At 38.8% G+C, this 15,630-nt stretch overlaps 1 protein-coding gene across 1 annotated transcript in view; it reads left to right on the top strand.

Annotated features, from left to right (window-relative positions):
• Nucleotides 1-15,630, top strand: part of dnajb14 (DnaJ heat shock protein family (Hsp40) member B14) — a 198,783-nt gene that overhangs the window by 51,009 nt on the left and 132,144 nt on the right. The window contains exon 2 of the mRNA XM_077232367.1: nucleotides 11,315-11,492. Within this exon, the coding sequence (XP_077088482.1) occupies nucleotides 11,315-11,492 (178 nt within the window). The remainder of the gene's footprint in view (nucleotides 1-11,314; nucleotides 11,493-15,630) is intronic.

The raw sequence follows: 15,630 nt of genomic DNA on the forward strand, positions 1-15,630 counted from the left end.
TGTGTTAAATGCAGACCACTGAGATCTGGTCCACAAACTGTGAACTGGCTTAAACTGGTTGTTGAATGCCAGACTGGTCCACAGCTTGTAAGATGGCTTAGGCTAGTTGTTGGATGCCAGACTGGACCACAGATTAGGAGCTGACTTGGGCTGGTTGTGGAATACTAGACTGGTCTGCCGATTGTGAGCTAGCATGAGCTTGTTGTTAAATGTCAGACTGGTCCACAGACCGTGAGCTGACTTGGGCTGGTTGTTGGATGCCAGACTAGTCCACAGATTGTGAGCTGACTTAGGCTGGTTGTTGAATGCTAGACTGGTCCACAGACCGTAAGATGACTTGGGCTGGTTGTTAGATGCCAGACTGGTCTACAGATTGTGAGCTCACTTGGGGTGGTTGTTGAATGCCGGATTGGTCCACAGATTGTGAGCTGACTTGGGCTAGTTGTTGGATGCCGAACTAGTCCACAGATTGTGAGCTGACTTAGGCTAGTTGTTAGATACCAGACTGATCCACATACTGTGAGCTGGCTTGAGCTGGTTGTTGAATACCAGACTGGTCCACAGGTTGTGAGCTGGCTTGGGCTGGCTGTTGGGTGCCAGACCGGTCCGCAAGCTATGAGCTGACTTTAGCTGGCTATTGGATGCCAGGCTGGTCCACAAATTGTGAGCTGATTTGGGCTGGTTGTTGGATGCCAGACTGGTCCACAGATTGTGAGCTGACTTGAGCTGGTTATTGGATACCAGACTGGTCTACAGGTTATGAGCTGACTTGGGCTAGTTGTTAGATGCCAGACTAGTCCTCAGACAGTGAGCTGGCTTGAGATGGTTATTGGATGCCAGACTGGTCCACAGGCTGTGAACTGACTTAGGCTGGTTATTAGATGCCAGACTGGTCTACCGATTGTGAACTGTCATGGGCTGGTTGTTAAATGCAAGACTGGTCCACAGATAATGAGCTGACTTAGGTTGGTTGTTGGATGCCAGACTGGTCCACAGATTGTGAGCCGGCTTGGGCTGGTTGTTGGATGTCGGATTGGTCCACAGATTATGAGCTAACTTGGGCTAGTTGTTAGATGCCAGACTGGTCCACAGATTGTAAAATGGCTTAGCCTGGTTGTTGAATGCATGACTGGTCCACAGACTGTGAGCTGGTTTGGGCTGGTTGTTGAATGCCAGACAGGTCCACAAGTTGTGTACTGACTTGGGCTGGTTGTTCGATGCCAAGCCGGTCCACAGATTGTAAGCTGGTTTGGGCTGATTGTTGGATACCAGACTGGTCCACAGAATGTGGGCTGACTTGGGCTGGTTGTTGGATGCCAGACTGGTATACAGATTATGAATTGACTTAGGCTGGTTGTTGGATGCCAGACTCGTCCACAGACTGTGATCTGGCTTGGGCTGACAGCAGGCTATCTGACAATTCAACAGACTGTGGGCAGACTTGGGCTGGTTTTTGGATGCCAGACTGGCCCACAGATTGTGAGCTGGCTTAGGCTGGATGTTGGATGTCGGACTGGTCCACAGACTGTGAGCTAGCTTAGGCTAGTTGTTAAATGCCAGATTGGTCCATAGACTGTGAGCTGGCTTGGGCTGGTTGTTGAATACCAGACTGGTCCACAGATTATGATCTGGCTTGAGCTGGTTGTTGAGTGCCAGACTGGTCCACAGACTGTGAACCGGCTTGGGTCGGTTGTTGAATGCCAGACTGTGAGCTGGCTTAGGCTAGTTGTTGGATGCCAGACTTTTCCACAAATTATGAGTTGGCAAGAGGATAGTTTTCTTTGCGACAAATAGTGTGGTGATGGCCATGTGTGCTTTGCAGACTGGCAACTAGATTGGGCTAACTGCATGCCGCTAAGCTAGGACACAGACTGGTAACGGGATTATGCTTACTGCAGGCCGCTAAACTAGAACCCAGACTGAGAGTTAGCTTGTCTTGAATGTAGGCCACTGGACTGGTCCACAGCTTGGTAACGGACTTGTGCTAACTGCAGATTGCTGGGCAGGGGCACAGACTTGTCAGGGGCTTATGCTAACTGCAGACTGCTGGGCAGGGGCACAGACTGGTTACAGGCTTGCGCTGATCGTACCGCAGATCCCCATATCCCCCAGTAAGGCAGAACACATATCCCTTCCCTCCCACTAAGTGACATAATTAATCAGCGGGGCCCAGAGAGAATCAAAGTCAGCCAATCGAAGTTTGTTAAAAGCAAGCATGGACTCCACACTGATATGATCCAACAGGAGATTTCTATACTGGTTAATACTAAAATTATTTTTAGTTTTCCAATTCAAAAGGATAGTTTTCTTTGCAACAGATAGTGTGGTGAGGACCATGCTTTGTCGATCTCCATATTGATATCATTTAAATCCCCTAATATACATAGTTTTGGGCAAGTAGGTATATTACACTTAAGCCAAATTGATAAGTCCTCACAAACCTTAGTCCAGAATCTTTGGACTGGGGTACAAAGCCACAAGGCATGCATGTAATCATCTGCTGTATTACTTGCGCACTGCGTGCAAATATTTGTAGATTTAAGCTGTCAGTCATATGCCATTTAGAAATATACTGTAGCGTATTTGCTAAGAAGTAATGATGGAAATTAGGGATGTCTAGTCCACCCCTGTCTTTAGTTTTCTGTAGAGTTTTCAGACTGATTCGAGAGGGTTTATTCTTCCAAAGAAATTGAGAAATGTTTTATTCTAGTAATCTAAACCACGTATAGGGAGGTTTCGAAGGAAGCATAGAAAACAAGTAATTGATTTTAGGCAAGATCATCATTTTTATGGTGGCAACTCTACCCATGAGTGAGATGGGTAAAGATTTCCACCGAGCAAGATCGTCTTCTATGGTCTTCAGTAGTTGAGTGTGATTTAACTTTAATAAATCTGACAATCTGGAAGAGATGTTTATGCCAAGACATCTTATATTACCTGACTGTAATGCTATACTGGATGGCCCTTGAAACCTACAGTTGATCGGTAGGACTGTGATCTTTGACCAGTTAATAGAATAATCGGACAAAGATGAGAACTTATTGATTAATGAATTGTTTCAGAGAAAGATGTACGTGAGTTCTGAAGAAATAATAAAACGTCGTCGGCATAAAGACTTATCTTATGTTCATTCTTTAAGGACCAAACACCTTTAATATGCTGATTTTGCCTGATTGCCATTGCTAAGGGTTCTATAGATGGCAAAAAGCGACGGGGAAAGAGGGCATCCCTGCCTAGTGCCTCTCTGCAGATTGAAGCTAGGAGAGGTTTGATCATTTGTCCTAACTCTTGCATTAGGGGATTTATATAAGATCTTAATCCAGTTAGTAAAGGTTGATCCAAAGCCGAATTTACTTAAAGTAGCTAATAGAAATTTCCAATTAACTCTGTCAAAGGCTTTTTCCGCATCCAGAGATACTATAATTGTTTCTAAATTATTAATGTTGAAATAATCTATTAAATTAATAAATCTACGCATATTTGTAAAGGAATGTCTGCCTTTTATAAAACCCGTTTGATCAGGGTGAATTATAAAAGGAGTTATTTTCTCTAACCTTCCTGCTAAAGTTTTACAGATTATTTTAAAGTCAACATTTATCAATGATATTTATATCTATGATACCATAGCTAGATGGTAGTGTGGGATCTTTGCCTGTTTTTAACAGTACGATAATGTTTGCAGAGTTCATGGTTGATGTTAAATAGTTTTCTTCTTTAATTTGTGTGACCATTTTGAAAAAAGTTGGTGCCAGAATTGTCCAAAATTCTTTATAAAATTCTATTGGGAAGCCATCTGGTCCGGGAGCTTTATTGCAAGACATATGTTTAAGGATTTCATGTAGCTCTGCCACTGTAAGGGGAGAATCTAAGGCCATGACTTGTTCTTCATTTAATTTTGAAAGGTTTATGTTGTCCAAGAATTTCTGGATGTCGCTGTCTTATGGATCTAGTTGGGATAGAAATAGAGTTCTATAGAAGTTTCTAAAAGTGTCATTTATTGCATTGGGCTCATGTATGATATTACCTGCTGAGTCTTTAACTGAATTAATTGTTGATTTTTCTTTATTAGTTTTTAATTGGTTAGCTAAAAATTTTCCAGATTTGTTGCTATGTTCGAACTGCTCCAAGTGTAACCGTTGTACCATAAACTGTGTTTTCTTATTGATTATTTCATTTAATTCAAGTTTAGCTTTCCTTATTTGCTTAAGCGTCTGTTCTTCCGGTGATGTATTGTAGATGTCCCTTAGTGATTTAATTCTTAATTCTAATTCTGACATATTTGCATTTTGTCACTCACGGTCTAATTGGGTGAATTTGAATATCAGATAACTCACTTACTAAAGAGTTGCTAACTAGGAAGTAATCTAATCTAGAGTATGAATGATGACCTGAAGAAAACAAAGTATATTCTTTAAGATTGGGGTGGTAAGAACGCCAGACGTCACATAGTCCCAGGTCCTCCATGTATTTTTTATCTGTATTAACAGATTGCCAGTTTCAATAGTTACCTGCATTACTAAGCCTGTCAACTGTGGGGTCCATTACCATGTTGAAGTCCCCTCCAATAATCAATACACTATCTGTATACTCAGACAGTGAGGTGAAGAAGGAATGAAAAAAGGAAGGGTCATCAACATTTGGACCATATAAGTTGATATGGACCATATAATTTGACTTTATTCTCATTCAAAACACTGTTGTGCACAGATGGCACAAAAATTCAGCTCAGCACTTTTCTAACAATCACTTTTGATGATGCACGTGCACTGGCTGATCCTTGACGCGATTGCAACACAAAGTTGAGTCTGCACTAATTTGATCTTGCTATATATACAGGGATGCTAATTAACCGGTTAACCATTAACCATCACAAGAATTTTTTTTTTTTAAAGATTTTAAAAGATATTAATTTTAAAAGAGCAGTGTAATTTGTATATGTTAGGTTGACTATTTTATTATTATATTTTATTATGGCTATATTGAACAGGCTGCAATGTCAAGATTGCAATGCTGGAATATGTTGTGTGTGAGTAAGGCGCGGGTGCGATCGAACAGTGGAAACATAAAAAACATATTTTGAGATGGCAATAGACGTGACGGACTATAATGCGTTAAGAGCTCGCTCAAGTACTGGGGAGCTAAACCATTTAGTGCTTTGTAAGTAATCAGCAATTTTTTTTTAAATGTAGGCTATATGATGTTTAATAGGGAGCCAATGCAGTGTTGACAGAACCGGGATAATATGGTCATACTTCCTGGTTCTGGTAAGAACTATAGCTGCTGCGTTTTGGACCAGCTTGTAGTTGTGTTTTTGGGGCCCTTGATGTTTAGACATGCACTGACATTTTTACTTTTTCAGTTGCTTATAAACATATTAATGGCAAAGGTGGGTTACACTTTATTTCGATAGTCCTCTTTAGACATACTACTAACTATAAGTAACTTTTCAACTACATGTCAACTAACTCTCAGAGTATTCATAGACTGTAGTAGACTGTCAGTAGACTGTTAGGTTAGGTTAGGGTTAGGTGTTAGGGTTCGGATTAGGAGAATAAGTTGACTTGTAGTTGCCAAGTTATTCATAGTCAATAGAATGTCTGTTGGGGGACCAACAAAATAAAGTGTTAGCAAATATTAAGGAGATAGTCTACTAATCCTCTGATGACAGTTAGTTGACATGTAACAACAAAGTTACTTATAGTTAGTAGAATGTCTAAAGTGGACTATCGAAATAAAGTGTTACCCAAAGGTATAATTACACTATTCACCACAAACAGGGCTACCATAATATGTGAGCAACATGTATGTACATGTCTGTATTTTTGAGAGAATATTGTTTAAAGGGATACTTCAGCTCTGGGAACATGAATGTGTATTTAATAGTGATCATTTATATAGTAGAAATGTGAAATTATTTTTTAAATTGAAGCATTCTAGACTGAGAAAAGGCAGAAAATGTATTTTTTACTCATGTGGCTGAAAGACAACAACTCCCAGAATGCACTTGCTTTGCTGCCCTTACGAGGCCAGGCCACTCCCAAACCACGCCTACCGGTTACAGGCGGCAGTATCCGAAAAATTTCTCCACACATTCTCTAGGCTAATACATACTCTAGTAACAGTAAAGGTTTAAAGGTTTATAAAAAGAACCACAACCGATGGGAGTTATAACTTTTATATTAACTTAAAATTAATATTAACACTTTTACACTCAAAGCTCTTCCAGAGCTTCGGCTGTTTCCTTATATTCATTCACAGTATTGTCAGTCAGGAGCTGGATATTTCCGTCTGATGTCCTGGACAACACAGGTGGGCAAAACGAGACGATAGTCTTTACCAAGTCGCTCGCCTTGCTGGAACCATTCCATAAAGTGACGATAGGCTGTTAGGCGATATTGTCTGCAAAACAGTAAGCACAACGTTAGCAATGCGAACTATTTGCACACAGTATACTATCATAGATGTAAATATAACAACAATAGCTCAGCTGACTAACGTTACGAGGGAAGAACATTGTGATAATGCCGGGTGTCCAAACTCTGTACATTACGTCTTGGTAAAAAAAAGAAAAACAAACCAAATAACGTTACTCACTTTACACTAAGCCGTCCGTTTGTCCCTGCGGGCTTTGGCTGGCGTTTCCAATTTATCTCGTCCAGAAGAAAATGGGATCGTTGAAATTCGCGACAGCAATAGGACTCTCTATCTGTTTCCATAGGCGCACAGCGTGAGCACTGACAGCTCCAGTCCGCCCCAGCTGGAGTCTGGCCGGGCTCGAGTCAGGTCTTGCTCCCCTGCTGCAGCAGCTGCTCCGGCCGCATCTTGTTCCTCCATCTCCCGCAACTGTTCATCGCTGTATTGCGGCTCGTACAGGTAGCCGCGAGCATCAGATTCGCGCAACTGATCTTCGAAATCCCCTTCTGTCATTTCAACTTCTAAACTAACGTTACCTTCCGCTATCGTGATTAGCCCACTATACAAACTTTATACACAGAGCAAGAGCCTGTTAGCTTAGCTTCTACAGAAAGATGGCTGACAATATCTTACTTTCTGTGAGTGAGATCCCGCCCCATATGGGCGTAGTGAAAACATGCGGAACTAGCTACTAGTACTGGCTGTAGTTTTAAGCCTCTGGCCCAAAAATCCTCCGATGACGCAAAATGACGATTTTTGCGTCATCGGAGGATTTTTTCCAGACTAAAAATACATAAATCTCTCATATCAGGGGGAAATGAGGGGGGGAAGCAAGGTAATTCGAAAATACTACTGGTTTTCTACTAATACAAATCTTAATGCTAAATCCTGAAGTAACCCTTTAAGAATGGTTATTGAAAAAAAAAAGTAAAGTTTCTGAAATAAGGCCACAAAACACATACTAAATATGTGTCCACTATACTTTTGACTAATGGATGTTGTCGCCTAGAGGTTTTTGCTTCAAAATGATCTGAAAATCACCCAGCCTTATCATTCACATAAAACAATACATTGATTTAAATTTTGTTAAACACCTTTTGTTTGGAAAGGAAATATGCGTGGGGGCGTGAAGGATCATGAATAATGCTTTGATTCACACCGGAGAAGACAATGACCCGCATAATGAGCCGCATAATGAGCCTTTCATTCAGGTGTGTCACTCAAGAAAGAATGCGAGGACAAAAAAAAAGAAATATATATATATATATTATGAAATATATTTATACTTAAATATTTATATACACATATAAATGAAAGTCAAAAGTACATAGTCGTGTCCTGAAACAAATCCTGTTCAAAAAGGCTAAATGGGCCATTCTAAAGAATTGGTTCAAAGTTAGAGTTGGAAACATCTTGAAAAAAAGAATTCTTTTTCCACAAATTTTTTATACATGCAAATTGTATGATATCCAAGGTAAACATTTCTAGTAATTGTGCAGTTAATTCTCATACTGTATTTTCAGAAAGTTTTGGAATATATCCTGTCCCCAAATGTGTCACTAATAAAAAACAATAATAAATAATAGGGGTGTCGAAATTAATCGTTTCTATGATGCATCGCGATGCAGACGAGGACGTTTCGGTATCGGTTCAGGAATAGACCATAACTGATTATAATGTACTGACTCTTTTCTGACGTCATTTATCGCATATGTGCTTTTTCGTGGTAGCATACAATGGGAGAGGGAGGGGAGACGCGAGTGCAAGTAATTAAAAATGCTCCAACTACTTTAAAAGCCTACATCTGGGCACATTTCGGCTTTAATGAACAACCTGGTAAGCATGACCTGAAGAAGACATGCGCTGTGTATAAATCATGTCACACACAAATAGAATATGCAGGAGGTATACACTAACTTGATAAACCACGTTAGCCGTTTTCACCACGAGCTGTTGATGCCTGGCAGAGTCTGACTGCTTTAGAGTAAGCGGATGAGCTCCAACGTCACCCGAATCCGCAGCCAAAAACAAATCATCCACCCGCCCCAATAATTTTCTCTGATTTAAGTATCTACACCCAATGGTCAAATTACAATTATTCTGTGTTACTCGTGATTATAAATGGATGATCGTCAACAGCACCTTCAACAGCGGACTCGGCGACGGTTGATGCTCGCATCTCTAGGGTAACATTATACACTGATGAATGAGCGCTGCTTTTAAATGAACATTTCTTTGAAACAAAATTGATTTGACAGAATTTTATTTTCTTAATGGCATAAACAGACTACTCCCTTGAAACTTAAACTGGAATGTCACTGTTTCTGTCACTGCGACTTCCCGAACAGGCGAACGTGCGCACACGCACATCACTTTTTAAGTAAAATTGAAAATTGAGGATCGTAATGCATCGAGATATCGAATTGAACTGAATCGATGACATGATAATCGTAATCGAACCTTGAGACCAGTGTAGCTTCACACCCCTAATAAATAATTTAATGAGAAGGCTTATATTGCCTATTAAGATTTTTTTACATCTACCTTGTAAATATATTTTTTGCTATTTTATTAAAAAGTGTTCACATGTAAATCAACAACAATTAAAATTTTAACAATATTTCAAGTGTAATCTTTCTTAGTATAAGGATACATTTTATCATACATATTTCAAAGTTAAGAGTTCATTAGTTTGATAAAGCCTACATTGGAACAAACACTATAATAACATCTTAGGTGATGAGTTCATTTTTGACAAAACATATATTTAACATATGAGCAGAAACTGGCTAACAAAAGCTTATTTGATGTCTATTTTACACTGAAAACTGTTTAATCTAAATCTAAAACTACTCAACGAAATGTTGTCTTTCATATTTCGTCTGTAACATAGTGAACAACAGTGTGCATCTGTGCCGTTCATTCATTCACACACAGACACGCCAGTCTTTTTGCGGTTTACAGACAATACAGATAATGAGCTATAATGAGCTGAAATGAGAACGACTGATATCTCTCTCTTTTTATATAGATTACATAAAAAGAGAATATTTGTTTTAGTTTTGATAGATAATTTAAAAGTACATACTTAAATGATTATAAAGATATATTGCTCATGCCTGGGTGAATAGTATTCGCTGAGTTTTGTTTAAGTTTAGAGACGTGGTCCAGAAAAAAAGTTCACAGAGACGGAAAAGGCAGAAAGCACACCCTTTTTATTTTCTTTATTTTACAAAAGCACAATGTTTCATTTCGATTGTAAGTGGACAAAAGTAGACATTAAGTCTATATGACTAAAAATGACAGAGTATTTTAAGTCTATTTTGCTGCTATGTGAAAAAAATCGAGCAAAACGCGCCGGCGCGTTTGCCGACCCCAGAGGGTTAAGCGTGCAGGGCAACCACCCATAATAGCAATACAATAATCTAGCCTTGATGTCATGAACGCTTGAACTAACTGTTCTGCATTTGTCATTGAGAGCATATGACACAATTTAGATTTATTTTTAAGATGGAAAAATGTGGTTTTAGAGATACTAGACACGTGACTTTCAAATGAAAGATTGGTATCAAAGAGCACACCCAGGTTCCTAACAGACGACGAAGACTTGACAGAGCAGCCATCAAGTGTTAGACAGTATTCTAGGTTAGTATGCAAGGACGTTTTTTGTCCAATAATTAGAATCTCTGCTTTTTTCAGAATTAAGTAGTAGGAAATTACTAGTCATCCATTTTTTTATATCAGCTATGCATTCCGTTAATTTTGTGAATTGGTAAGTTTCGTCTGGACGTGAAGAAATATAGAGCTGAATATCATCAGCATAACAGTGAAAACTAATGCCATGCTTCCTAATGATATCTCCTAAGGGTAGCATGTACAGAGTGAACCGCAACGTCCCTAGTACTGAGCCTTGTGGTACGCCATACTGAACTTTTGATCGATAAGACATCTCTTCATTTACTGCTACAAACTGATAAACAGAAGAATTATTTTTTTAGGCTACTTTAATGTTTGAGCATGAGACATATTATGATCAAACAAGGTTTCTTTGAAAAAGACTTACATTAATTAGGTATTAAATAGGTCAGAGATTAAAACTAAATGTTATCAAAATGTAAAACATTTTCATCTTGTTTTTACTTCATGTGCACTTACAAAAAACTCAAACAATAATATAATTTTTTAATATAATATTATCAAGAAAATAATAATCAAAGATTAGGCTACTTTGGCTTTATTTGTTTTTATTTTATTTTGTTTTATTTATTTGCTTGTGACTCAGCTAGAATGCATTGCTTGTTTGTTGTGTTGTTTTTGCATTGTTTCCTACCATTGCTGAAGCAGCCATCAGACAGAGGCTTCTTTCTTTTAAAGCTTTTTTTAAGGCTATATTTTGATATAAATTGTTATATTTAGCATGCCCTGAAAGAGCCTGAGAGTGTATGGATCAGTGACAACTAGTGCTAAAAATACATACACTACTGGTCAAAGGTAGTGACGATTATTTTGAATGTTTTTGAAAGAAGTCTCTTCTGCTCACCAAGGCTGCATTACATAAAAATACAGTTAACACAGTAATATTGTGAAATATTTTCAATTTAAAATATCATTTAATGTTGTAAAATAATGCTTTCTATTTGGATTTACAATGTTATTTATTCCTGTGATTCAAAGCTGAATAGCTAATCAACACCATCATGAAAGAGGACTGTCAACTCTAAGTCTAATGTAATAAGACATTTTAATTATACCAACAACAAAAAATTTTCCTTTCTCTCTGTAGATTAATTTAAGGGACATTAAGATTCATTTAGATTCATCTCCATTTAGCTTATTCATAAATTGGATTTTAATTTCCCAGTCAAATCTGCTATTCAGCCTTATTTTGTTTTGTTGGCAGTGTTGTTGGAAGCCTTGCTGAGGAATGGTACTTCGGCAGGGAACAGCACTGCATACTGCAGAAAGTCATCTAATGGAACAGACCCTGGATCCCAAACCCAACATGAGGCACAGAAACAGGACTCCGCTGCAGATTTAACAAAAGGATTTACTAAGGAACAAGCTGAAGGGGTACAACGGCAAGTCATCTTGTGTATAAATTATTAGGGCCAAAGCACTGAAGGTGCCATGGTCCCTATTGTTTTCTTAAGGATTATTATTGATTAATTCATTTCTCTTTATGAAGATCTGGGTGCTTTGGGACCTTTAACATGCTTAACATCTCGTGAAATGTTGTGCAGTCAGGCAAAAGGTAGTACATGTTCAGGCCTGGGGAGGGAAGGTTTGGTTCTGTATCACCCCCTTTTTTGCGGTCCATTAACTAGGAGCATATACACTCACCAGCCACTTTATTAGGTATACCCTGCTTGTATTGGGTTGGACACCCTTTACTACTCAGAGCATGTAGCCAGCTGATCTTTGCTGAAGTTGTCTTGATAAGAGAACCAGTTTAAGGACCTTTGATGAATGGAAAGACAAGGCTGCAGCCTGGCACAAACTTAGGGGTTCTTAGAAGCATCTTGCAGTTGATGGAGATTTGTGGGATGCACATCCAGGCATTGAGATCTGGTGACTGTGGGGGCCATTTTAGTACAGTGAACTCATTGTCATGTTCAAGAAACCAATTTGAAATGATTCGAGCTTTGTGACATGATGCATTATCCTGCTGGAAGTAGCCATCAGAGGATGGGTACATAAAGGGATGGACATGGTCAGAAACAATGCTCAGGTAGGCCGTGGCATTTAAACGATGCCCAATTGGCACTAAGGGGCCTAAAGTGTGCCAAGAAAACATCCCCCACACCATTATACCACCACCACCAGCCTGCACAGTGGTAACAAGGCATGATGGATCCATGTACTCATTCTGTTTACGCCAAATTCTGACTCTACCATCTGAATGTCTCAACATAAATCGAGACTCATCAGACCAGTCCAATTTTGGTGAGCTCTTGCAAATTGTAGCCTCTTTTTCCTATTTGTAGTGGAGATGAGTGGTACCCGGTGGGGTCTTCTGCTGTTTTAGCCCATCCGCCTCAAGGTTGTGCGTGTTGAGGCTTCACAAATGCTTTGCTGCATACCTCGGTTGTAACGAGTGGTTATTTCAGTCAAAGTTGCTCTTCTATCAGCTTGAATCAGTCAGCCCATTCTCCTCTGACCTCTAGCATCAACAAGGCATTTTCGCCCGCAGGACTGCCGCATACTGGATGTTTTTCCCTTTTCACACCATTCTTTGTAAACCCTAGAAATGGTTGTGTGTGAAAATCCCAAAACTAAGCAGATTGTGAAATACTCAGATCGGCCCGTCTGGCACCAACAACCATGCCATGTTCAAAATTGCTTAAATCACCTTTCTTTCCCATTCTGACATTCAGTGAGGTCAGGAGATTGTCTTGACCAGGACCACACCCCTAAATGCATTGCAGCAACTGCCATGTGATTGGTTGATTAGATAATTGAAATTATTGAGAAATTAAACAGGTGTTCCTAATAATCCTTTAGGTGAGTATATATATATATATATATATATATATATATATATATATATATATATATACAGGTCCTTCTCAAAAAATTAGCATATTGTGATAAAGTTCATTATTTTCCATAATGTAATGATAAAAATTAAACTTTCATATATTTTAGATTCATTGCACACCAACTGAAATATTTCAGGTCTTTATTGTTTTAATACTGATGATTTTGGCATACAGCTCATGAAAACCCAAAATTCCTATCTCAAAAAATTAGCATATCATGAAAAGGTTCTCTAAACGATCTATTAAACTAATCATCTGAATCAACTAATTAACTCTAAACACCTGCAAAAGATTCCTGAGACTTTTAAAAACTCCCAGCCATTTTCATTACTCAAAACCTTAATCATGGGTAAGACTGCCGACCTGACTGCTGTCCAGAAGGCCATCATTGACACCCTCAAGCAAGAGGGTAATTCAATTCAATTCAATTCAAATTTATTTGTATAGCGCTTTTCACAATACTTATTGTTTCAAAGCAGCTTTACAGAATGTGCATTTCAGAAATGTACATAGAAAAAATACAGTTAGTTAATCATGTAGTAATTTAGGGCATAACATATCGCCGGCGTTGAGTCGTCTCTTCACAGGCGTCGAGTCGTCTCTTCACAGGCGTTTAGTCATCTTATCGCAGGTGTTGGGGCATCTGAGGTCTCCGTGAGAGGCTGGATACAAACCGGAGCTGACGAACGCTATTTACCTCGGGACTAGCGTCCCGAGATAACAGCAGAAAAGCAGATGGGAGATAATTAGCATAGCTGCTGTTCAGAATATTAATGCATTCGATCTGATTCAACAGTGGTATAAAAGGTAAGCATTATGTGAATGCTTGGCTAAAGAGATGTGTCTTTAATCTAGTTTTAAACTGGGACAGCGAGTCTGAGCCTCGAACAATATCAGGAAGGCTATTCCAGAGTTTAGGAGCTAAATGCGAGAACGCCCTCCCTCCTCTAGTGGACTTAGATATCCTAGGAATGACCAGAAGCCTCGAATTTAGTGATCTTAAAGAACGCGATGGATTGTAGGGCGATAGAAGGTCCATTAAATACACAGGAGCTAAACCATTTAGGGCTTTATAGGTCCTTTATAGGTCAGTAATAGTACTTTGTAATTGATACGGAGCTTAATAGGTAACCAGTGTATAGATGATAAAATAGGTCTTATATGATCATATTTTCTTGACCTAGTAAGAACTCTAGCAGCTGCATTTTGCACTAACTGTAGCTTGTTTATTGAGGATGCAGGACAGCCAGCTAATAAAGCATTACAGTAATCTAGTCTCGAGGTCATGAATGCATGAACTAACTTTTCTGCATCAGAAACAGATAGCATGTTACGTAGCTTAGCAAAGTTTCTAAGGTGGAAAAAGGCTGTTCTTGTAACATATGAAATATGATTTTCGAAAGACAAGTTGCGGTCTAGTATAACACCCAGGTCTTTTACTGTAGTGGATAAAGTAACAGGACATCCTTCTAAATTAAAGTTGTATTGTACAAGGTTTTGTGGGTAGTTTTTTGGACCAATAAGTAATACCTCCGTTTTATCTGAATTTAATAGCAGGAAATTACACGTCATCCAGCATTTTATATCATTTAGACACTCTGTCAATTTAGATGAGTTAGTGTTTTCATCTGGTCGTGATGAAATATATAATTGAGTGTCATCAGCATAACAGTGGAAATGAATTCCATGTTTTCTTATAATATTACCAAGTGGCAGCATATATATTGAGAATAGCAGAGGGCCTAACACCGATCCTTGCGGCACTCCATAGTCTACTGACGTTATCTTCGATTTTACCCCATTTAAACAGACAAAATGATAACGGTCTGATAAGTACGATTTAAACCAGCTTAATGCCTATCCCTGAACTCCAGTGTAGTTTTGTAGTCGATCCAAGAGTATTTTATGATCTATAGCATAGGTTCTCAAAGTGCGGCCCACAGGCCAATGGCGGCCCGTGGAAACATTTCTGGCGGCCTGCGATAACATCTGAAAAACATCTGTAAAACTGTTAAAACTGTACATTGCTTTGAAAAAATTAATCTATCCTTTTAGTGGTGTTTAGCGGCCGAAAACAGCACCGCAAATCCCATTGCAATTTAAAAGGGTATGTTGACCAAGTAATCAATATTCAGTGTGACTTAATGACAAGCTTATTAATAGCCGCGCTTCCATTAACTTTCAAATTTTTCTCTGGCGCGAACACTTGCATTTTCCTATCAACACTGGAAACAACTTAAAATACTCTATCATTTCTGGTCATACAGAAAATAATAATACATTATTCGCAACTACTTTTATTTGTGTAAACTCATAATAACAAGAAAACATTGTGCTTTTGTAAAATAAAATAAAACAATCAGTAGCTATCCTACGCGCTTCCATGATCTCCGTGAACTGGAGCGCGAGAACAGAAACAATATAACCTATGTAGGCGAAAGCTTGAAATGTCCACTTTTAAACAAATTCGAATCGAAAGCAATACCTTCTGATTATGTAATCCGTGTGAAAGGTGCATTTCTCTCTAAAAGCGCATCTGCTTAACAGCGGAGATAGAGATATGTTTTTAGCCGACACTTAGAAAACAATAATTAATAAACAATTAAAATGCCTCGCTGTTTTTTCAGACACATTTATTATCATTCGCCTATAACTCACCTATAAATCACCTTTCTGT

This window comes from Siphateles boraxobius, unplaced genomic scaffold, assembly GCF_051911475.1.
Source record: "Siphateles boraxobius isolate OS27281-9 unplaced genomic scaffold, OSU_SipBor_1 17, whole genome shotgun sequence".
In the NCBI taxonomy this organism is placed as follows: Eukaryota; Metazoa; Chordata; class Actinopteri; order Cypriniformes; family Leuciscidae; genus Siphateles; species Siphateles boraxobius.